Source organism: Lolium rigidum, chromosome 2 (genome assembly GCF_022539505.1).
Source record: "Lolium rigidum isolate FL_2022 chromosome 2, APGP_CSIRO_Lrig_0.1, whole genome shotgun sequence".
Taxonomy (NCBI): domain Eukaryota; kingdom Viridiplantae; phylum Streptophyta; class Magnoliopsida; order Poales; family Poaceae; genus Lolium; species Lolium rigidum.
The window spans coordinates 285,503,481-285,529,015 of record NC_061509.1 but is presented as its reverse complement, the minus strand read 5'-3'; the positions used below and the strand labels follow the sequence as shown (position 1 = coordinate 285,529,015).

Genomic DNA, 25,535 nt, shown 5'->3' with positions numbered 1-25,535 from the left:
CACGACGACAAGTAAAATATTTCGCCCTGAATTATCCACAATGTTATACAAAACGAAAACGAAACTGAATGACTACGTAGGAGTCGTGTATTTGACAGGAACAAGCTGGCAGTCCTGCACGACACGTCTGGACGAACACCTTTCGAGCACCTGCGCAGTTAGTTCCTCTGCCCTGCATTCTCCCATTCTCTTCTTCTTCCTCCTCGATTGTCAGTCTTATCTAACTAATCGGGGCAGTGGCGATACTTAGTCATGTGACTCATGTCACATTCGAGTTTGACGACGCAAGCCGCTATGTCGGCTGGGTTGTCGGGTGATTAGTGGACCAGCTGAGCCTGACCTGAGCGACGTCTTCGGCCCGTTCCAGGTAAACGAACTGAAAAGCAATGAACGGAATAGAATTCAGACTCTGCCTTGGTACCGGTAGCAGCAGTAGTTTTCTCCAAGACGTGTTGGCTTTTCACCTTTACCCGAAAGAGGTTTCCCGTTCTTTCAAACTCGCGCTCCAAGGAGAGTTCTTGGTCTACCATTGATCTCGTAGCTGGAGCTTGGTGAGGAGTCTTTGTAGCTAGTTTCTTCTATCTCTCTATCTCCTTTCTGGTTGAAGAGAATGCTGATAAACAAGTGCAACTTTCTTGATGAGGCTGGAGGACAGTACCCAAGCTCGCCTTTCTCTGCAGCGCCGGGCGGAACCAGCAAAATTTATCATCCAGTCACAACTATCTCCAGCAGCGTGACCTAAACGGATTAAAACTGTCTATTTCCGTCCAGATGGACATGGAATACCGCGAACTTGTCCACCAGTTCTTATCTGCAAACCAAACCTGAGCTGGAAATGCGGCAATTCAGGCGCATCCACGCTTGTCTCCACTTATCCTCCTAGAGTGAGATTAAGCCTCGCTTATATATTTGGATAGGGCTACAAGGCTTGACATAATAATACTCATTGGCACGCTCTTGAAATTATTTTTCTTGTCAGAAAAAAATTTAGCAGACTTGTTTTAAATCCTGATAATAATCATTGGCACGCTCTTGAAATTGTTATATGTTAAATTTTTTTGAGTACGTCAAAGACATACCATATTTAATAGCAGGTAGAGTTTAGAAAACTACCACCCGACCCACGTTGGACGCCTTCGAAGAACAAACCCTCCAAAAAGAATTCTCATAGTCGGCGCACCATCTAAAGAAGATAGATGGTGGAACTTGGGTAGTCCCCAGAAGGCCTGGTCTTGGACTCGTCGGCTGATAGCGCTCCCTTGAAGAATAACCTTGGTAGCGGCGAGCATCGAAGGAGCGTAACGTAGGACCACCAAGCCGTGTCTCCAAACATGATACTCCCAACAGAGGAACGATGTTGAGGATGCCTCCATCCCACTGATCCGACTCCGAATCTAGGCTTTCACCGTGAGAAAACACCTACACCAAGAGAGAGTGAGGAAGATGCCGATGCCCCTCGGCGGAGCCTCCAACGAGGAAAAACGATATCGCAGGTGTCGTCGCCGCTGACCCGACCAAAGCCGGGCGGGATTTTCATCCGTGTCATCGCACATCCCGCACCTCTGAGGGATGGACAACACTATCCAAGAAGTCACACACCATCGTTACCGTAGCTCCTTCCCGTCGCAGTCGCATAAATGTGGCATGTAGCACCCCACAAGGCCGAGAGCCTGGTCTATCTTCCACCTCGCACACCTAGCAAGAACTGGCGCCTCCCCTCCTTCGGCACAAGGAAGAACCTCCCGCCAAGGCCAAGGTCGTCGCCAACTCCGGGGAGACATCTAATAGCATCGGCAGCCCCAACCTCCGACCAAATCGGGCACGCTAGGCCCGGATTGGACCCACAAAACCCCGGATCGGGCTCGTACCATCTCCTCCATCCCCACGCCGGTCACCGGCGGGGGTAGACCATCGCGCACTCGCAACACCAGGCGACCGGCCGCTGCTCACCAGGAATGGAAGAAGATTTTGCAGCATTAGATACTGCCAATTTTTAATAAGATTGGCTTCGTGAACATTTGATGCACTTACCTGTGGTTTAAAAATCAATATCCGCTATCCCGATGAATTGTGTTAATCAAACTATATTCATCACGGTAATCTACAGATAATATGAAGTCATCAACACATGTGAAGAGAAGATTAAAGTTTGCTAAAAAAAAGAGAAACTCCGAAGTTATTGCTTTGAATTATATCCAAACTTCTAGAAACTTGGCACATCCTTCGCATCGCCTCCATGTCAGGTTCCAGGATTGAGCCGCCCGAGGGAGCATCTATGCATAGTGCACGAGTTATCTTTCTTTTTTACATGCATGAACTGAAATATCAACGGTTGCACATAAGCTAAAATGTTTTGCAGTAGTGGAGAATGAATACGAACATTTGATTATTCGACTTTGGTTGCTACCTGTTAGGTTTGTCTCCTGGCTCTTCGTTACATCTCCCAAACGTTCAATTTTCGCCTCCTTCTCCCGTGTCTATGAAAGGGAGGTTGTACCTCTCCAGAGAGACATATTAAAAACACCATAGCCTACTACCTCCTGCTTCCAGATATTTGCGTTGTTGATTAGGTCTTCTCCAATATGAATTGCAGCCTGCACCTTAGGTCGGGACAGTAGGTCTCCACAACCCGCCTCTTGCGATCATGTACGGGAGATGGGCGATAAGGGAGCGCGACTACGCGACTAAAGGCTTCCTCTTCATCACGGACACCGAAAAATTCTTTTCCACCGATGATTTCTTTGATGACATGAGAGACAACACTGCATGTGCGAACGGTTCATCCTCTACACCGTACGTGTTTGTGTTTCTTCTTTTTCAAGTCATGATGTCGTTTCTTTTTCTAGGGACGTGCTTAGAATTGTTATTTGTGTACTAGTTGTTAGATCGCATGACTAGTTCATTCCATATGTTTTTAGTTATAAGTCATATTCATCAATTGATGCAGAGGCAGGAACTATCTCCATTTAAAAAAAACATATAGTTATATCTAATATTTTTTATTGATTAAATTATGCAGAAAATTGATCATATATCCAACAACCTTGTCATGCTTAAATTTCTCCTCCTCCTCCTCCTCGCATCGCCTTCATGTCAGGTTCCAGGATTGAGCCGCCCGAGGGAGCATCTATGCATAGTGCACGAGTTATCTTTCTTTTTTACATGCATGAACTGAAATATCAACGGTTGCACATAAGCTAAAATGTTTTGCAGTAGTGGAGAATGAATACGAACATTTGATTATTCGACTTTGGTTGCTACCTGTTAGGTTTGTCTCCTGGCTCTTCGTTACATCTCCCAAACGTTCAATTTTCGCCTCCTTCTCCCGTGTCTATGAAAGGGAGGTTGTACCTCTCCAGAAAGACATATTAAAAACACCATAGCCTACTACCTCCTGCTTCCAGATATTTGCGTTGTTGATTAGGTCTTCTCCAATATGAATTGCAGCCTGCACCTTAGGTCGGGATAGTAGGTCTCCACAACCCGCCTCTTGCGATCATGTACGGGAGATGGGCGATAAGGGAGCGTGACTACGCGACTAAAGGCTTCCTCTTCATCACGGACACCGACAAATTCTTTTCCACCGATGATTTCTTTGATGACATGAGAGACAACACTGCATGTGCGAACGGTTCATCCTCTACACCGTACGTGTTTGTGTTTCTTCTTTTTCAAGTCATGATGTTGTTTCTTTTTCTAGGGACGTGCTTAGAATTGTTATTTGCGTACTAGTTGTTAGATCGCATGACTAGTTCATTCCATATGTTGTTAGTTATAAGTCATATTCATCAATTGATGCAGCAGGAACTATCTCCATTTCAAAAAAAAACATATAGTTATATCTAATATTTTTTATTGATTAAATTATGCAGAAAATTTATCATATATCCAACAACCTTGTCATGCTTAAATTTCTCCATCCTAAAGATTAAAATTAACTTTTATATCCAACGTCAAAATGTTTCACTACGATCAGGTCAACGATCAACGATGTAAATTAAGATAATATTGAGATCCTTGCATAGCCTTGCAGCTCGTATGATGGGTCATGTCGTTTCACACACACACACGCACGCTCACACACAGAGGGAGAGAGAGTAGAGGGTACGTTTTGAGAGTAGGAGGCCGGGTGCCTTTGATTTCGAGAAACATGTAGAGAATGTAGGGGTACGCTTTAAAAGTTATTTTACAAAAAAGGACTATCAGTTTCAAAGACCTTATCAGGCTTAAATTTCTTGATCCTAAAATTTTAAATTATCCCCGATGACCAAGTTCAAATTGGTTCATTTGCAAGTCTATAAATACTTAACTTGGTCAGGAGAGGCCAGGTGTACTTTTGAATTACTACTTGGTCAACTTATAAAGCTCAATGTTAAAATAATAATTAGGGTTTTGCTAGTTGGGAACTAAAGTTGTGAGCAGTCAAGTCCTACACTGTTCGATTGCATCATGGTTCATGCATATATGTGTTGCAAGTTGGATCGTAACTGAGCTTTTTCAGTTACAAGTGAGGTTGTAACTGGGATTTATTCAGTTGCAAGTGAGATGGAACTAAAAAATGCTTCAAACAGCTAGATTCGTTTCATGATTCAGGCAAGTCATGAGTTGCAACATGGATTGCAATTGAGATTTGAAGTTAGTTATGTGTTGACTAAGAACTAGTCACACCCTAATAATTATCCTTGCACTTCATATGATGCAATAATAGGCATGATGACGGCGATCGCGCAGAGTGCATGAACCACACTAGATTCTATTAATTTGCATTTTTATGCTTTAATTCACCGCCCGCAAACTTTTGTATAAATTTCAATGAACTTTGGTTTCTTCATTAAATATATGAAATTTTCAAAAATTTCAAGTTTTGGGGGCGGATGTTTGGGACGCACCGATGTGGAACGGGCTTCTCCATTCCTAAGGGATTGCTGTCGGCGCTTATTTGGGATCGCCGGTGATGCTCTTATCCCCGTCTCAAGAGGAAAGACCCGGATAGAGAGGGAGAGAGAGGATAGAGAAATAGAGAAAAGAGGGTGCTCTTTAAAATATATTTTACGCAAAGAAAAGAACATTTATAGTTTCGAAGACCTTGTGATGCTTAAATTTATGGATCCTAAATAATCAAATTAGCTTTTGTTGTCCATGATCAAAATGCGTCGTTTGCGAGCCTAAAAATACTTGGTCACCAGAGGAAAATTCTGCTTCTTAATCACTACCGGGTCAACACCCAACGATCTAAATTAAGATGGTATATTGAGATATGTGCCTAGCCATTCAGCTCGCGTGATGGTCATGCCTTTAAACTACTCATAGTGGGAGTAACTAAACATAGAGCTTCATGCATTGCCAACTAGGCAAATTAATAACATGACATGATATTAATGAAGAAAAGAGATGGTTGTGGTAACGAGCTATGTTACCATAACATCACACTTTTCAAGATAAAATAAGTCTACAAGCTAATTAATACACTCATGCATGATACTACATGTAAGTTACTACTACCTCCATCCCAAGGCTTAAGGCCTGTATTTTTTCCAGAAAGTCAAACTATGTTAAGTTTGACTAAGTTTTTATAAACAATCATTAACATGTTAAATACAAAATTAATATTATTAGATATATAATGAAATACATTTTCATGTGCTATCTACAAAATATCATATTTATTGATAGTTTATTTTAAAAGTTTGGTCAAACTTTACTTTCTTTGACTTTTCCAAAAAATATAAGCCTTAAGCATTGGGATGAAGGTAGTGCATTATGAAGGTAGTAATATAGAGTAGTGTCATAGACACTACTATATGTTACTCCCCATTAGTACAACATTTTCGCTAAAATATTGTCCACGGAGAGAGAGAGAGAACGAGGGTATGCTTTGAAAGTTATTTGACAAAAAGGAAAGGAGTATGACAGTTTCTACCTTATCAGAGCATGTATAATAAGTTCTAGTCAGCTGGCTATAAGGGTTAAAATAATATATTCATGCTTAGTTGGAGGAGAGAGAGGAGGAGAGAGAAGAGGAGTGGGCTCTCATGCAAGAGCCAGCTCTAGCACGTGCTCCTAGGCATTTTGTGAGAGTGAAATGTGGACCATTCATTGATAAAGTAGTATATGATTATAACTCACTATTATACATGTTGGCTCTATGTTAGCTACAAATGACATGGCACGTAGCATATAGCATGAAACTGGCTATACTATTAAACTTGCTCTCATGCTTAAATTTCTTGATCCTGAAGAATTAAATAAGCTTTGATATCCAAGGTCAAATTGCTTAATTTGCGAGCCTGAAAATACTTAACTTTATCACGAGAGGCCAATTCTACTTCTTAGTTTCTACTAGGTCAACTCCCAACAATATAAATTAAGATAATTAATATTGAGATTTGGGCGTAATCTTCCAGCTCAAATGATGCACCGATAAGCAGACTCAATCCTTTGCTGTTCCTGTAATGATTGTCCACACCTAGAGAGAAAGAGCGCGCGCTGGGAACCAGCGGCAGGAGCAAGCCGAGAGGAAGACCAGGTAGCTAGCCCGGCCGCAAGTACGGCCTGCCTGGCCTAGCTGCGAGCCTGGGACGACATGGAGAAATCTCTCGTGACCGCAGCCACGGGGGCCTTGGGGCCCGTCATAGCTAAGCTGGCTGCTCTTCTGGGCAGGGAATACAAGCTTCGATGGCGGACTCGGAGGGACATCAAGTTCATCAAATCCAAGCTCAAGTCCGTGCACTCTCTCCTTTGGACGATATGTGAGAGTGAGCTTCTTGATGCGGCATCCAAGGAGTTGAAGATGGAGGCTTTGGATCTTGCCGACGACATGGAGGACGCTATTGACGACTTCATCGTCAGTATGGAGCGCAGCCGCAGCAGCAAGCCCTTTGTACAGACGAAGGGCAAGGCAAGTCCTTTACAAGATTTCAAGAAAAGAGTGACTGCTGTGTCGGAGAGGTGCAGCGGCATGTGGAAGAAGAAGATCTCCTCTAGCCCCAGCAGGCCGACACCTCGAGCTCGCCCCTTTGTCCGCAAGGAGGCATCAGAGCTTGTGCCCATGGACAGACAGATGGATGTGCTCATCCGAGTCCTGGTAGGAACAGAGGATAGCATATTGGTGGAGCCAAAGCTCAAAATGGCATCCATTCTTGGAACGGCTGGTATGGGCAAAACGACTCTAGCCGACTTAATATATCAGGCGATTGGAAATAGGTTCCAGGCCCGGGGTTTTGTGTCAGTCACACCAGGTGGTAACATCACGGAGGTTCTCGCAAGAATTCTCGAAGAAGTAGCAGATGAAAATTCGGCGCCGTTTCCTGATACCGAAGCAGCTACAGAACAAGATCACCTTATCAACAAAATATCTTATTTCCTCAGAGACAGAAGGTACGCAATGCCATTGCTTCAGCTTGATTCTTTTTTTATCTGTGCATTATAAAGGATCGGAGTATTCAATTTTAGGTTTGAGAAAAGATGCTTTCAAATATAGGATTGGCGGTCAAACTGTTTGTAGTTTTGATAGGACTATCAAAATTTACTCCTCCGTCCATAAAAAGATATCTGAACTTTATCTAAATTTGCATTTATCTACACATTAAAACATGTTCAGATACATGCATATTTTGACAAAGATAAGACATCCTTTTGTGGACGGAGGGATTACATATTTTGACAGAAAACTAGATAAACAGTAGGCACACCCTATTTTCAGTTTTGAATAGAGAAAGTGAGAAGAAGCGAGTTAGAATGGAACTAGCAAAAGGAGAAAAAATAACTCTTATTCAAGCCGTTCGGCAATCCCTGCCCCTCTATGTTCTATTAGTATAAGCCCCCCCCCCCCCTTGCGGCAGTATCTCAAGTAATATCCCAGAAAGCCCATGACAAGTGGCGAAACAACAAAAGGGTTCGCTAATCCTAGAGAAAAACCTTAAAAAATTCATTGCATGTGCGCTACTGTAAGACCAGCGGGGTCACCCTTTTCAATGTAATCATTTGATTCAACAACACTATGGTGTAAAATGTGAATTTTAAAGAATTTACATCCTCGTACGGGTGTCGCAAACTTGGATACTTGTCTGTAACCAATTAACAAAACTATTAACAGCTTTATGTTTTCAACTTGGTAGGTACCTAGTCATAATTGATGATATATGGGATTGGGGAGAATGGGAAATCATCAACAAATCTCTTCCAGAGAACAATCTAGGTAGTAGAATTATCACAACAACTCGTGTTAATTCTATTGCCGAGAAATGGCGGTGTTATTCTAAAACCCGTCTCCACAAAATGGATCTTCAATATCAAGGACAAATATGGGAGTATGATACTGATGTTGATGTTGGCTCTCGGATGATTGCTATGAAGGCTGAAATGGATGGCGAAGGTTTTGACTATGAGCATGTTGCAGTGTGCATGTGTGGTGGGGTGCCATTACCACTAGTTTGCATGTTTTCAGTGGTGGCAATCGAGGTAGAGCAACAAACGTACCCCCTACTCTCTCTCCCTCCCTTTGTGTGTGCGCGTGTCTATGTGAAACGATACGACCCATTATACGAGCAGGAAGGCTATGCAAAGATCTCAATATTATCTTAATTTATATCGTTGAGCTAATTTGATTCAGTTAGTTATGTGTCTACTAAGAACTGGTCACACCCTAATAATTAGCCTTGCACTTCGTACGATGCAATAATAGGCATGACGGCGGCGATGGCGCAGAGTGCATGAACCACCCCAGATTCTATTAATTTGGGTTTTTTATGTTTTAATTCAGAGTCCGCAAACTTTTGTATAAATTTCAATGAACTTCGGTGTCTTTGTTAAATATATGAAATTTTCAAAAAAAATTGAAGTTTTTGGGATAGATGTTTGGGACGCACCAATGTGGAACGGCCTTCCACATTCCTAAGGGAGTGCTAACGGTGCCTATTTGGGGTCGCCGTGAAGATGCTCTGATCCCCGTCTCAAGAGGAAAGACCGGGAGAGAGAGAGAATAGAGAAAGAGAGAAAAGACGGTGCTCTTTAAAAGTTATTTTACGCAAAGAAAGGACACTTATAGTTTCGAAGACCTTGTGATGCTTAAATCTGTGGATCCTAAAGAATCAAATTAGCTTTTGTTGTCCATGATCAAAATGTATCATTTGCGAGCCTAAAAATACTTGGTCACCGGAGGAGAATTCTGCTTCTTAGTTACTACCAGGTCAACACCCAACGATCTAAATTAAGATGGTATATTGAGATATGTGCATAGCCATCCAGCTCGCGTGATGGTCATGCCTTTAGTATTGAGATATGTACAGCATTTTCGAGAGAAAAGGAAAGAGAAAAGGAAAGGAGTATGACAGTTTCTCAGACCTTGTCATGCTTAAATTTCTTGATCCTGAAGAATTAAATAAGCTTTTGATGTCCAAGGTCAAATTGCTTAATTTGCGAGCCTGAAAATACTTAACTTTGTCACGAGAGGCCAATTCTACTTCTTAGTTTCTACTAGGTCAACTCCCAACAATATAAATTAAGATAACTAGTCTTCAACCCGTGCGCCAGCGCACGGCTCATTATTTAAAACAAATGAGAAAACATTGTAATATCTTTTCAAAAAATAAAAAAATACTACTGAAGCTTTGTAATGTCTTTCTTATAAATTATGAGAAGCTTGTACAACACGTATACGATCGTTCATTCTCTAAAAGTAGTGGAAATTCCATAACAACTGCCATGAGTAGTATTATGATTGTACAATATCTCAATACCTAGTAAAAGAAATCGGTCAGTATGAAAATCCTTTGCAAAAAGTAAGATATAATACCTTGTGGCAACATGAACCTAGCTAGCTTGCTTGTGACAGTGTTATACGTAAGAGAGGAATATAATACAGTACTAAATCTTGGCATAGAAGTTTAATTATATGTATGAATTATATATCCGGGCTGAATTTTTGAACCTGAGAAATTATCATGTGAGTACATATGCGTGCCATGTTAGTTCAGAAAAAAAAACCCGGAATAAATTAGAACTATTAGTCGGCCTGCAACAGAGTAATTTGTAAACATCGGGAAGATGCACCTATGAAATCTGACCTGTTAGGACATGAATGTACCAACTCCTGGCTGGCAGGTTATGGGTTGTAATTTCTTTTTTGGAAGATAGAGCACATAGCAGTGTACGCTCGATCCAATAGTTCATAATATGAACCAATCCTTGTAAAGTTGTAATTATAGATGGCCAGGATAACCACTTCATTTTGTGGGACAATAACGATTTAAGTGGAGCCCATTAGAAACACGTGTATTGCACAGAGGGTTAATCTCAGGGCCGGTCCTGAGAATTTAGGGGCCCGGGGCGAAATCAAAGCACGGGCCCCATAAATACTAAAATTGTTGATATACTTATTCCCTTCTATGAATTTTTTTATTAACTTTATCTAAATTTGGATGTACAAAGTTAAGATAAGTTTAATGTGACGGAAGGAGTACAATAATGCATATATATTATTTTGAAGAATTGTTCTAGCATTACTAGGTGCAAAGCCACGGTGATAATAATATATAAATATTGACGGTAACTATTACCTTGTAAACTCTACCCGGAAACTATCTGCAACTGCGCTATCGCGAAAGCCGTGGTCGCAGTGCGATCTCCTCTGGCTTCTCAATATTGTCATAGAATGTCATGTGTAGGGAAAAGTGATTCTTTCCATATGTTTTTATTTTCTTTTAAAAATATCATACATGAGTATATTCAAACAAACTGAAAAAGATCAAAAGTAAGAAGCGTTATTAGATCAAGGTAACTTGTAAATTCAGCAATCACAAACATGAAAAAAAGTTACAGGTACATGGAAAATCTGTCTACTTGAAATGCCAAGTATACATAAGACAAATAAGCTACATAAGACAAAGATGTATGGAAAAATATGTTTATTACAAGGGAAAACTGTCTCGTGATGTCAAAATTTGTTCATCTGATATATATGAAAACTCAAATGGTGAGAACCTCTCGCAAAGGAACATATCAGTGCTTGTAACTTGACAAAGATGATCATCTGCATGCTTCTCTGGAAAGCTACATTTAAATAAGATATTACAAAAAAGTTAGGAAATTCCTGATGGTAAAATGTTTGATAAACCTGAAGCAAGTCTACTATGTAGTACAGAACATGAAAAACTGAAGCATTAACAAAACATTTGTCATTGTCAGTCAAACTGGAGGGCGGATTACTAAATGTATGAAGCTGCTTAAGCTGGAAACAGTGTTATCGTTATCGGCATCCAAAAATGATTGATAGAAAAAGAAAACATAGTGGGATCTCGAAACAGAGCTACACATTTATTCTTCGAAGCAGCAAAACGACGGATGTAGAAAAATGGGGACTATGCGTTGTATTCTATGGACTGAACGCTAAGCGATAGATCATGTGCACGACGCGTTCCAGAGAAGAAGAAACATAGTTGGATTTAATGAATATGAGATACCAATTCAGACAGAAAAATAGTAACTTGAAGGCACTTACAATTTCAATACATCATCTGTCTCCTTGAAAATAAATTGCTAACTTAATCAATGAAGAAGATGTGGAGCCTGTGAAAAAGAATGAACACACTTTACATAAAAAATGAAATCTCGTGCTGTTGGATTCTATATGGTCAGTGCACAGAAATTGATATATTACTAAAAAATATCTATACTTACATGCTTCGAAATGAATTCTCGTGCTATTGGCACCTGTTGCTCATTAAATTTGTTTATCACTAGCTGGCATGAGACTTTTTCACGAATTGCTTGCAAGTCAACCTTTTATTGAAAACCAAAAAAAAGAATTCCAGATTTACTATTGTTTTTTTAGGAGCAGAAAGTACAAAATTATAATGGACAGAATAAGTTACATTTGAGATTTGTTGTACTTCAACTCCATTGTAGCATCTCATATATTGGATCACAAAAATTCCAGAATCATACCTGTGCTCCAAAAACGAAAAAAATGGCAATGCCATGGTAAGCTTATGTATAAAACAATATTAAAAGTTTTGAATAAAAACAGAAGGGACTGTATTCACCTAAAGTTTTGCTTTGGCACATGAACATACTTAACACTAAAATCATGTATGTTGAACTTGAAGCAACCAGGATAACATTTGACAAATAGTTGTTTGAAATTGAATATCACAGTGTTAACTACTGTGGAGAACTTTCCTACTGAGGAATCAGGATTTAACACATCAAATGATTTATCAATGAAGTTTGCGACAATAAGTATCCACTCTTTTCCAATTGGACATGGAATGTGTACCTACATATAGTTTATGTGAAAAAAATTAATTAATATTTTATTACGAAATTGAAAGAGCGATTCTATGAAATATATATTGAGGGTGACAAAGCTGAATGATAAAAAAGAAATATACCAGCCCTGCGTTTTCCAATCTGTATCCAACATGATCTAGTGAGAAAATCCTTTTATATTCTGGATTAGAACAATCCAAATTGGGGTCCATCAGTAATTTCTGTGCGAAGTCAAAAAGGATAAATGAATGGAAATTAAATTGGAAAACACGCTAATAGCTTCTGTTGAGATCATCCAGTAAAAAAAAAGAGGGTAAAAATGTCGTGTGGAAAATATGATTTGGTAAAAGATTATACAAACCGTGACTTCTTTTATGACGACATGCATGAGAATATCTTTGTCACCAAATTTTTCTTCTTTTCTACGATGAATTTGCTCGGTAGAAGTTAACATGCCATAGCAATCCATTACACAGGGGTGAATCCAACCGCCTGTATTCATAGATAAAGCCAACGTTCTCTGGTTTCTTGGCACCAGAAATTGTACAATAAAATTAAAATTAAATCATGAACGGTTTCTTTGCATGAACGGTTTCTTGACACGAACGGTTTCCTACCTTTAACAAAGATTCAACCATGAAAAAGATTCTTGGCATGAACGATTTCCTACCTTGAATATAAAAAAAGCATGAACGGATTCTTGGCATGAACCGTTTCCTACCTTGAAAAAAATACAACCATGAACGGATTGTTGGTATGAACGGTTTTGTCACTTGAACATAAAAATAAAAAAGCATGAACGGATTCTTTGCTTGAACGGATTCTTAGCATTAACGGTTTCCTACCTTGAACATATAAAAATAATTGAATGAAGGGACTATAATCATGAAAAAATTCCTTCCTTGAACAAAAATTCAACCATGAACATAAAAATTGAAACAAATTATTCTATGTTTTCAGAGGCATTTGAGAAACTATGCTACTGCATATCAGAAACCAATTCAGTGAAACAAGAAGGCAGGTCGACCTTCCCCTCTCTCTCGCTACTGTAGACTGAGGGCGAATTTGTGATCCCCCGCGTTCCTCCACCTCGCCGCCGGTGATCTGCGGGTTTCCTCCCCCTTCGCCGGCCGCTCCGGCGGCGGGAGGGTGGGGAATCCCCAGATCCCGGTGTGTATATAGCGTAGGAGTAGCTTGGGAGCTTGCTGCCGGTGGCGTGGAGGTGGTGCGGCCGGTGGTGTGGCGTTTTGCGGCGGGGCTCGTCCCCTTCGACGGCGAAGTTCTACGGAGCTTGGCGGTGGAGCCCTCGTCTTCCTCGCGCTCGGGTGTCCTCGGACTCTTCGGGTGCTTCAGATCCTCGCTGGTTCTGCGGTGGCGGCGGATCCAGGTAATAAAGTCGAAGCTGAAGACGGCGGTAAGCTTCTCGACGTTGGTGGCAGTCCAGGGTGCTAGTTCTTCGGGGCTGAGGCAGGGTTTCTTCCCGGCTGTGGAGGATCTACTCCATCGATCCAAGGTGCCCTTGGGAGTAGTGGCAGCGGCGCGAATCCGGCCCGCTCTGGTCGCCGGCGACGTTGTGTTGCAGCTAGGTCCTTGTTGTATTTTGTTTTTACTCTTGGTCCTCTCTGTAATTTCGAAGTGATAATGCCATCTTCTGTTTCTCGCAAAAAAAAAAAAAAAAACCAATTCAGTGAGAAAACTATTCTAGTAGGAGTATTATTTGTTCAAAGTTTAAATAGTGCATTCTTCAGAAACCAATTCAAAGAGTAAAATTAAAACATTAACGGTTTCTTGGCATGAACGGTTTCTTGGCATGAAAGGTTTTCTACCTTTAACAAAGATTCAACCATGAACGGATTCTTGGCATGAACGATTTCCTACCTTGAACAAAAATTCAACCATGAACAGATTGTTGGTATGAATTGTTTCTACCTTGAACAAAAATACAACCCATGAACGGATTGTTTGTATGAACGGTTTCGTAGCTTGAACATAAAAATAAAAAGCATGAACGGATTCGTGGCAATAACGAATTCGTGGCATGAACGGATTCTTGGCATTAACGGTTTCCTTCCTTGAACAAAAATACAACCATAAAACGGATTGTTGGTATGAACGGTTTCATAGCTTGAACATAAAAAAACATGAACGGATTCTTCGAATGAACGGATTCTTGGCATTAACGGTTTCATTCCTTGAACAAAAATACAACCATAAAAGGATTGTTGGTATGAACGGTTTCATAGCTTGAACATAAAAAAAAACATGAACGGATTCTTCGAATGAACGGATTCTTGGTATTAACGGTTTCATTGCTTGAACAAAAATACAACCATGAATGGATTGTTGGTATGAACGGTTTCGTCGATTGAACATAAAAATAAAAGACATGAGCGGATTCTTGGCATGAACGGATTTTTGGCATTAACGGTTTCCTACCTTGTACAATAAAATTAAATCATGAACGGTTTCTTTGCATGAACGGTTTCTTGACACGAACGGTTTCCTACCTTTAACAAAGATTCAACCATGAAAGATTCTTGGCATGAACGATTTCCTACCTTGAATATAAAAAAAGCATGAACGGATTGTTACATGAACGGATTCTTGGCATTAACGGTTTCATTCCTTGAACAAAAATACAACCATGAACGGGTTGTTGGTATGAACGGTTTTGTCAGTTGAACAGAAAAATAAAAAAGCATGAACGGATTCTTTGCTTGAACGGATTCTTAGCATTAACGGTTTCCTACCTTGAACATATAAAAATAATTGAATGAAGGGACTATAATCATGAACAAATTCCTTCCTTGAACAAAAATTCAACCATGAACATAAAAATTGAAGCAAATTATTCTATGTTTTCGAGAGGCATTTGAGAAACTATGCTACTGCATATCAGAAACCAATTCAGTGAGAAAACTATGCTAGTAGGAGTATTATTTGTTCAAAGTTTAAATAGTGCATTTCTCAGAAACCAATTCAAAGAGTAAAATTAAAACATTAACGGTATGTTGGCATGAACGGTTTCTTGGCATGAAAGGTTTTCTACCTTTAACAAAGATTCAACCATGAACAGATTCTTGGCATGAACGATTTCCTACCTTGAACAAAAATTCAACCATGAACGGATTGTTGGTATGAATTGTTTCTACCTTCAACAAAAATACAACCTATGAACGGATGAAATGTCATCACTGGACATGGCCCCCTCAATAGATATTGCATAGACTTTCATTTGAAGACCATCCCCAGTAGACTGGCGCTGCCCCCTGCATTCATCATTAAGTAAAAAAAAATCAGAAAAAAGTATTCCATTGTATCCAAACATACGATGCATAAAAAAAATGAAAAACAGTCTACTGTTGTGTTAAAAAATAAACATGGCATCTATTTTAGTGTGGTCTGTTTGTCGTTGACAACCCATCGTTATTGCTCTGACCATGCGTGCTATAAAATACAGAGGATGTACATATTGATCTGGACCAGTTAGTTGTCCCGAAAAGTTTTCAAGATACATATTTTTACCTCCTTGATGTGACAAATCTGTATAGTGATGTAGTGTTGTGTGTATTAGAGGCCAACCTTTGTAGTTTGACCATGCGTGCTATAAAATAACATGTATCTATAAAATGGAGAGTTATCCGTCCCCGCATTTCAACGAATGGATTCAACTAGATAGTTGCCATGATGTGCCCGACAACTGAATATCACATATTTAGTTCTCGTATAATAATAAATGAGTGGATTAAAGACAGCAAAGTGAGCTACAATTCAATATCTGTTTCATAGTGCTGATTATCTTTGTCAGGCATGAGGAGGGCCAAGTTTGCATCAACAGTTCCTACTATGTGGGGCATGCATGCCACCTTTCATCTAGAAGTGTGGAGAATGAAACAGCTGGGAACTAGCGGAATGATTCTTGATTCTTTAGCAGGGGAGCAATAAAATTTTCTTGTTCAGGATGATTTTCACAAGGACTTTCCTATAACGAGAAAATGTTCTTTGGCCACATGAAAATCAAAACCATAAAACATCCAGCAAAGAATCCCAAAACAATACTGTATTATGCATCAGCGAAATATTGTTCCGTTCAACCTCTTCATAGTTTATACACTTCCGTTCAAAAATCGTATTTAATCCTTTTCAGGAATTACTTTGTACCCAAAACATATGATAATTGAAAAAAAGAATTCATGACAGCACTAACCGCTAACGCTTTCTTTTCCTGGTTTTCTCAAAGTGTTGATTAGCAACCTTGTTCTGAATACAATAAAACATGTCATATGCTTTCAGCATCTTAAAGTGTGGAACAATTTCCTACAAAAAAAATCATTAAACAGATAAGTGTTAGTCCCAAAAATTCATATTTAAAAAATGTATTTTAGCAGAATAAAAATTGATAAAAAAAGAAAATAGATTAGAAAACATATAAATTAGAATAAAAAGAAAATATTTTAAATAGTTCCCCAACACAGGACTACAGAAGAATAAAACATGCTGGAAAAAAGCCGAAGTGCTAACACACACCCTGAAGTTTTGGAAAAGCCGGTTCCAACAAAATCAAAAGCGAAGCTAGTCGCATTATTGAGCTACTCATTCTTTGTGAGCAAAAATTCTATCCAGATAAAATGATTTAAAGAAAACTCAGCTACTGATCCGAGGGAGCAAAACAAGAATCATTGTTACTGGTCTTGATCAGTATAAAAGAAGAAAAAGATCATATAAACATACTTTCAGTTACTGAGTTTGCAGGAGCATAATTGAATTTAATTTGACATATGATCATAAAAAAAGACGTCCGACTCCTACTGGGCCTATATTACGCGAGAAAATTCCAAGAAAATGAAGGAAATGATGCATTCAAAAGTTTGCCTATATACTGGAAAAAAAGAAGACTAAATGCTTGTGCGTATAAAAACATATTGTGTCTAATTAGAAAATGTGTTGCCGAACTATATAAAATATTTCTTTTTTATTCTAAATTATATAGGAAACTATATAAAAGGAAGTTTGCGTCATAAGTTTATGTATAAAAACTATTATAATAAATGACAAATTGATAGAATAGGTGAACGTGTACTTTGGTGAAAGATTTCATAAATTTTCCATGCCAATTTTCCGCATAGAGCATCGTGTAGATTCCGCTTTCATGCCTACAAATAATAAAAGTAAATGAGTCAGGAATCAGGAAACTTAAAACAAATCTGGATTTGGAAGAAAAAACATTATGGATACATGTGTAAGGACCAGGGGAATATGTAAGAAGAAGAAAACTCACATCAGTGCACTACAGGTGTAATTTGGGGACTTTGGTTTCTTGAACTTTTCAATATCCTTCCCAATAATGTTGAGTTCTTTGCAGACTGTATTCAGATTAAAAAGGAGAAGTGTAATTTTCGCATGGGTTTCTCTACTGTATGAACCATGCATCGTAATGACTTACTACTTGAGCGAACTGAATCTAAAGAATAATACTAAAAACAGAAGAGAAATGCACATGTGATTTCGTATGAACCAAACTAAATAATCATAGGTTAGTTTCAAAAAATCAAACACGTATTCAGCAGAAACAGTAAGAGGTGTGGACGACCTGTTAAAATTAACATGGAAATTGGAATTTAGCAAGTAACGAAAACTACCCCAAAAAGAAGTTGGTGTTCCAGGTCTATATATTTTTCAAGATGAATAAAACTATACCATGTCGTTCCTAACCATAGCATTTCATAATAAAAAAGTCCTGATTCTAGATGCCATTCCTGAGAAAACTGCATCATGCTATTCCTAACCATAACAAATCCATCTTCAAAAAGTAGAAAACAACTAGATACATTTTATTCCTAACCATAGCAAAATCCAAATTCAAAGCAGATCAAACCTATACATAAGATACCACCGGTGATGCTAAGAAAACTACCACGTGCACTAGAAATGGATTTGCCATGGGCGAAAGATACTGGACAGTAGCTGTCCACGCAAAAAGTCTAGGGAAAATCTAGAAAAAAGTACACATCCAGTGAAGCCCCCGCTAGATTCATAACTCTAGAAGAAGGATAAGAAACCCTAAACAGAAACTAAAACATGGGTAAGCATCATCGAAGAACTAACATACGAACACCCACAACTAAAATCAACGTGAGTTAGGCGAACCGCTGAATTAGCAAGGAATCGGCATCTAACCTTCCGCCGCCATCGATGGGGATAACGAAGCAGATCAGCGAAGAACTCTTAGACGCGTGCAGGGGAGTAACGGAGGAATAAATCCATGCGCGGCCGGAGAAGAACCGGAGGAAGAAGATGGGGTGCGAAGCGGAGGAAGAATCCGAGCGGCGAAGCAGGAGGAAGATGGTCTCGCGGAAAGGGACGAATCCGAGCGGCGAACCAGGAGGAAGATGGTCGGAGCGGCGAAGCGGGATGAATCTGGTCGAAACGGACAGTCGAAGAAGAAAAGCAAGCGAGTCCTATCTAAATGGGCCGGCCCAAAAACGACGGGGGGGGGGGGTGGTCGGTGAGTCGTATACACCGACCTGGTCGGTGTATAGGATTCACCCAGAAACTTCGGAAATCCTATACACCGACCAGGTCGGTGCCTACCAGGCACCGCACACCCTGGTCGGGTATTGGGCCTGGCCCATTTTCATCTTCTTCTTTTTTTCGTTTTCAGTTTCTGTTTCTGTTTCTGTTTTTTCTTTTTTCTTTTTTCTGTTTTCTGTTTTCTGTTTTCCTTTTCCGTTTTCTTTCTTTTCAGTTTATTTTTATTTTTGTTCAAAATCGAAAAATCAAATTTTAAAATTGTTTAAATTCGAAAAAGTTCAAATATTGAAAACTGTTCAAAACAAAAATTGTTCAAAGCTAAAAATTGTTCATATCCGAAAAATGTTCATACTCAAAAAATGTTCAAATTTAAAATATGTTCATTTTCGAAAAATGTTCAAATTTTGAGAAAAAAACGATTTTTTGAAAAAATTGTTCATTCTAAAAATTGTTCAAAATTTGTTCCAATTTAAAATTTGTTGCAATTTGAAAATTGTTCCAATCTGAAAAATATTCAAATTTTAAAAATATTTAAATTTCAGAAAAAAAAATAATTTAAAAAATCGGGTCTAAAAAGAATCAGCCGAAAAAAGAAAAAGAAACGAAAAAAGAAAAATTGTATTACCTGATGTTGTTGGGCCGCAGCCCATCTGGCCACTTTGGGCATGCGCAGGGTGTGCGGTACCCTGGAAGTACCGACCAGGTCGGTGTTAAGCAGTCCCCCAGAAACTTGGGAGCGCCTAATCCTCGCTTTAAGCGGGAGCGAAGGTCCCTCCCGCCTGCAGCGCCATGTCCATAGGCCGAATCGACGCGGCCCAACAAAAAGGTATTGCCTTTTCTATTTTTTCTTTTTCCCTTTTTGTTTTTGTTTAAGTTTTCTTTTTCTTTTTTCTCCTTTTGGAAAACATTTTTAAAATCTGAAGTTTTAAAAACAAATAGAATATTTTCGGAAATTTAACTTTTTAAATTGGAACATTTTTTTAGATTTGAACATTTTTTAAAATTGAGTTTTTAACATGAACATTTTGAAAAATAACTTTTTAAATATGAACATTTTTAAATTTGAACATTTTTATATTTGAACATTTTTATTTCAATTTTTTAATTTGAACAATTTTTAATTTTGAAATTTTTTATATTTGAACATTTTTTGTATATGAACATTTTTTGTATTTGAACAATTTTTAATTTTGAACTTTTTTATATTTGAACTTTTTTTTGTATTTGAACATTTCTTAAATTTCGAAAATGTAAAAAAATAGAAAACGGAGAAAACCATAAAAGCCGAAAAGGAAAACGAAAACCACTAAAACCGAAAGAAACTGAAGAAACCAGGAACCAGACCGGAAGTTTCCAGAAACTTCTGAAACCCGGCAGAATTAAAAAAAAAACCAACTGAAAACCGTTTACTGCTGTTGTTGCTAAATGGGCCGGCCCAACCTATCGCGCTCTGAGCGGAACGCCGGATAGCGCCCGCTATAAGCGGCGAATAGGTTTCGCCCAGAAACTTCCGTCTGACTTCATTGGCGCCGCCGCAAATAATTCACATCTCCTCCGCTTCTGCATCACCCTTAGAAAGTTGGGACTTGGGGCCCCTCGAATTCGAGGGCCCGGGGCGGCCGCCCCGCTCGCCCCCCCTCAGGGCCGGGCCTGGTTAATCTAGATCACGGATCCTATATATTGGACAGAGGATTCAACAAAACTACTATGGTTCTAGCTATGAAACTAACCTCCCAGATAACATACAGCCTTGTGCCCTAATCGTTAAGTTTCTCCGTACTTAGATTCTTAGAGAAATAAATTAGCTCCAGTATATTCATTCTTTTTCATTGAAACTGAAAGAACTTTTAATGAAATCTTGTGCTGCAAATGTTACCATGATAGCAGTTTTATTTTATAACATACTTAAAATATAATATTACGTAAATAGGATTTCAAATTTTTTAAATTTTTGAGACATGCAAATAAATTTACCAAGGTATCTAAAACCTACTGAATAGCTTATAGTAATCCCAATGAGCCTAGTAGTTCTGCTTATGTGAGGTCAATTTCTAGAAGCTATCGTTTTGCACATGCATTACACACACCTTAAATAATGGAGGCCACCGAGTTGCAGGACTAAATAGCTTGCTGATGTGAAAATCCCGTCAGTGTATTGGTATGCAAAATTAGTCACCAGGACTAAATGGTTCCTGCAATGCAGAAATTTAATCATCCCAGATTAGACAATGAGTGTACGTATATCCCGGCAGCCGGTGAATTGATCAATAAATAGTGGTTGGGCAGCTCATCAATCTAATCGGTAAAAATTTGTGGATTGCTTACATGTGCGCTGCGCTACTACTCCCATCACTACTAATGAGGATCATTATATTGCCTCTGCCTGCATGATGCGGGTGAGGAGAGATATGTAGTGTGGCCTCTCCAGGTTACACCACCTTAAAGCCAAATCTACCGGCAGATGTTTAGGAGATCGCGCATGGAAACCGGATCGAGCACGCTTGGCCGGCCGAGCGATGGGATTTCCTTTTCCTTTTTTTTTTTGACATAGAAGAGTCAGGTCGTATCACGATTGACGACCACGGAGGATATATAACTCTTCGCTTGGTTATTTAATCATAACCGCATGATTTACATCCTATGGTATTTTTCAGACTGATCTCTAGGATTAACGTAGTGGCTTGTTGGGAGTCTCCAATTAGTAAATATAAGATTAATACTGAGATTTGGTCATAATCTTCCGGGCAGCGCTAGGGATCGGCTCCCGATATTTTCTTCCCATCGGACGTTCGTTCGGCCGTAGGATTAGAAGCAGCATGGCCGAAGGATTTCCATCCATACCCAGCGCCCGATCTTTCCGTGATTTCAGGTACAAGGTAGTTACTACGTACATAGGATTTGCGCTAAATCAGCAGCTAACCATTTCCGTAAATCATGTCACTTTTAATTCCTCCTGTTAGGAAACTAATTGCTGATTCCATGGAAGCGAAATATTCTGCTAAAAAAATGCGTCCCACATTATTTAGCCGGCTTTCTTTGGAAACACATCCCTTTTCCAGTGTTTTGCAAATTTGCTTCGGATGCATCCAAAACGAATCATGTTTGTAATGTGATGCAAACCTGCTTCATATGAAAATTAAGTTTCTTTCACACACATCATGATTGTGCTTCCATACAAAATTTGGGTTTCCGTATCATGAAGAATATGCTTCCATGTGAATAAATTTTGCCTCAATTTAACAGAAATATGCATATAAGTTTGCTTCCTTATGAAGCACATTTTGTTTCCAGTGCTACCTTACTTTGCTTCCTACGCAACTGAAGTTTGCTTCTATCAACAAAATACAAATGTTTACGGTGATACTGTTAGCTACTTGCTTCCTCCATTGTTCATGTTAGTGCTCTACAACTTCTGCATCATCAAACTAAGTTGATGCAGATTCTAGTAGACTGCATCCTCACGGTTTGATTTGCCGTATAGCCCTCGACGGATGAGGCTGCACCACACTTTCACTTGAAAGCCGTTTGCCGAAGAATGCACCACAGGGTCGACATCATCAGACCACACGAACCAGTCCCGGGATCAGCAGCATGGCCGCCCAAACATGCCAAAAGTCCATGACGGAGATTGTCTGCTATAGAACAAAAGAATATGCCATAAACATAGGAGCATTGTAGGCTTGCATGAAGTAAAATTTAAAAAACAATTGAAGCATAATATATGACAAGTAAGCAAATCTTTACTGTGGTGAAGGAAATATGCTACCATGAAGCACTCTAATGCTAGCTAGCGGGAAGCAAATATCTACGTGGTAGAAAACATGTAAAGTGGAAGGAGGAAGCATGTTTCACACCACGCTTTCTGCATAACAAAATGTATGTCAAGCTGTATTGATGTTTGCTTCCTTATTCAGTGCAGCCACGGAAGCACCACTACAAGCAGAGGGGGAGACGAGCCACAACAAGCAAGGTGAGCAAGGAGAGGAGGCAGTGCAAGGGAAGGGGTGACGGCAAGAAGATGAATTTGGTTGCAAGCTTGTGGCCCCATCGCCGTAATGGCCCTGGTAGGTAGGTGATGCGCTGCCTGTGCGTGGTACAGTTAACGGGAAGCCGCGCCGTGGTACTCGACAATAATGCCGAGATTGGAGATCTAGATTGCCACATACTATGAACACATGCATGGAAGCCGCACTACGAACATTGCTACTGTGTCTACAACGAACTAAAATCTAGCAGATGCAAAATATACACATATATATGAACTCACGGATTTTAAGTCCTAAAAATGCAGTAAAATGGAAAACATTGGGACCGAGTTCAGCTGCTATTGTCTTTCTCTCGAATCGTGTTGCCATCGGAGAGATCGACAGGGCTGTCGTCAACGGTTGAAACATCAAACGACCTGCTGCTTCGGACGGATCGAAGACGTCGCCGGCTTGGTTGAGACGCCTCCGACGCCTACTTCGGCTGGCCGCCTGCCGGCGACATCTCTCCGCGGTGGAGAGGCATGCCTGCCGGCACACGAGCAGGTGAGGTGGAGGTGTAAGCTAGATGCGGCGTTGTGGTGGGAACGAAGGAGCTTCCAGCAAGCAGCGGCGGCGGAAGCGGAGCTAGGTGATGGCGTGATGCTAGGCGGGACGGGAGGGGAGCAGAGCTGGGCGATGCGAGGAGATGGAAGCGGGCGATGTTCTCTCGTGGTGACGAGGTGTGATCAACGCGCTTAATTATGGGACAATATCATCTCACATCGGTGCCATTATGGAAAAAATCTGATGCAAATCAAATCGTTGATTTCAGACGATATTGACGGCATCGGGAAGGTTCGACGATTTGCTACCTATCGGACCCCGTTAGATAGTGTTTACCAAATATAAAGGGTATCTTCAGTGTAAGGGAAACCTACTTCAACCTCTGAGTGTGCCATTGTGAGCAATGGTGCAACACCACCCTCCTGTACAATTGCGATGCTGACAATAGTAATGTGAAGTTATTACCAAATACGCCAAATCATGAATGAATAATTAAAAGAGCGATCATGAATGAATAACTAATAGTAATGTGAAGTTTTTTTGTACTGATACAATTTCTAGAAAATAATTCCTATATTTTCTTTTTACTGCAATAAGGGTGTAAAAATAAAGCAACTAGCCAACTACGAAGAAACTAGACAGTTGTTACAAGTTATATAACGCCTTACAAAGGCTGCACCACACCCTATTTACTGCAATACACCTCCACGTCGTCAGATAGTCTATAATAAGTCAATATAATTACACTACCGACAAAGTCCAGACACTTTGATAGTTCTCAGTTTTTCCTTCTCCTTCCTCCCTCCACTGGGCACTGACATCTTTTCTCAGCAATTGGGCAATGCCTCTCATAGTATTTTCATGCCTCTCTTTGCTACCATCTTGACGAGAAACCATGGATTCGAGCTCCATACCGGTCCAAGCATGGGATACCCATCAAAGTTCCTCCCCAGACCCCCACCTGTCCAGAACGGCGGGCTCCATCTCTCTCCATTATGGCTCTCATCTCTTCCAAATCACGCAGCGGGAAGTTGAGGCAACTCACAAGATGGAACTTGCTGCTGAATTATATGGCAGTCATGCCCCCTGCGTCCTTCGATTCAGCACGGGAGGTTGAGGCGGCTCTCGAAATGGAGCTTGCTGATGGCTTATATGGCAGGAATTGGAAGACAGAGGATGCTTGCAAGGTTGCAAGCAACATGTTGGTTAAAGCTCGGGAGCGGAAGAGCGGACTGATCCATGGAGGCAAGAGGGGAAGATGGTCACCATAGGTACAGAAGGATGGACGCCATAAGGACAGAAAATATAGGGAAATGGAAGATGGCCGCCCATAATTAAGCTTTCGACAATTAACCTTCCCTATCAATCTGCCAAAAAGAAGTCATGGATTCTAAACATATTCTAATTTGAAAATTTAACATGTACAATATTCTTTGAAGTTTTGACTAAACTTCCTTTTCTTGATTGACATTATGCACCCTTTTACCACTTCTACCAGAATAAACCTTGGAATTTCCACGAATGTTTATTTCCAATCAGTGTCCACCTCATAAGAAAATATCAAACGCATATCTTAATGGGGTCTTTTACGGTACGGTGAGAACACCAGCCGTGGAACTGCCCATATCTAAGGGTTGAGTTTGACCAATACTAGTCAGCAGGAGGATAAGTATTTTTCCACCAAAGTGCAAAATTTCAAGCTAACACTATAGGATAAAACTAGCGTTATAGCACGATTTGCATATTGGTAACCTTGTTCCACAAGGCCCGATCTTGAGGCTCTCCAGCGCCTCGTGCCTTGCCTTGCGGCGGGCGTCTTCCAGGGGGTCCGGCCCGATCTTGCCGTGCCTTGCCGCGAGAGTGGTGTGGGTGAGGAATCTGAGTGAGCGGATGGCGGCTGTTGGCGTAGCCTCTACTGGCTAGTAAAGTCCGGCAAGACAACGTACGTATACACGAGCACTTACGTCAAGTTGCACGTACGCACCAAACAGCTAGCACCCTGGCAGGTGGATCGATTCAGCTAGCTAAACTTGCACGTCGGCCGGCCGGAAACACAATACACGCAGCGATTCGACGAGCAAACACAATCCACGAAACACGATTTGTTTTTCCTCAGCCCGTAAGCTTCATCGGTTGTTTTTTGGATTTTATTTATAGCAGCAAAGCTGCTTGACACGTACAGCAATAGGAATAGCAAACCGACTCAGA

The 25,535-nt window shown here is 40.2% G+C and overlaps 1 protein-coding gene and 2 long non-coding RNA genes across 3 annotated transcripts; 1 reads left to right on the top strand and 2 right to left on the bottom strand.

The window, feature by feature from the left end:
- The first annotated feature begins 6,583 nt into the window (after window positions 1–6,583).
- LOC124691088 (disease resistance protein Pik-1-like) lies at window positions 6,584–8,782 on the top strand. The gene is made up of 3 exons (XM_047224370.1): window positions 6,584–7,377; window positions 8,118–8,460; window positions 8,762–8,782. The coding sequence occupies exons 1-3, from the start codon at window positions 6,584–6,586 to the stop codon at window positions 8,780–8,782; spliced, it is 1,158 nt and encodes a 385-aa protein (XP_047080326.1).
- Window positions 8,783–10,802: 2,020 nt separating this feature from the next.
- LOC124689006 lies at window positions 10,803–11,782 on the bottom strand. The gene is made up of 3 exons (XR_006998690.1): window positions 11,677–11,782; window positions 11,498–11,565; window positions 10,803–11,049 (listed from the first exon to the last, which is right to left on the bottom strand). It is a non-coding gene; the product is annotated as an uncharacterized LOC124689006 (long non-coding RNA).
- Window positions 11,783–15,447: 3,665 nt separating this feature from the next.
- Window positions 15,448–17,644, bottom strand: LOC124689005. Its single transcript, XR_006998689.1, has 4 exons — window positions 17,546–17,644; window positions 17,348–17,420; window positions 16,475–16,584; window positions 15,448–15,536 (listed from the first exon to the last, which is right to left on the bottom strand). It is a non-coding gene; the product is annotated as an uncharacterized LOC124689005 (long non-coding RNA).
- Between the last annotated feature and the right edge of the window lie 7,891 nt (window positions 17,645–25,535).

Coding starts and splice junctions, on each gene's coding strand:
- LOC124691088 (XM_047224370.1), top strand. CDS start 6,584: ATGGAGAAATCTCTCGTGACCGCAGCCACGGGGGCCTTGGGGCCCGTC. Junction 7,378..8,117: donor TATTTCCTCAGAGACAGAAG/GTACGCAATGCC, acceptor TCAACTTGGTAG/GTACCTAGTCATAATTGATG. Junction 8,461..8,761: donor TTTCAGTGGTGGCAATCGAG/GTAGAGCAACAA, acceptor GTTTTAATTCAG/AGTCCGCAAACTTTTGTATA.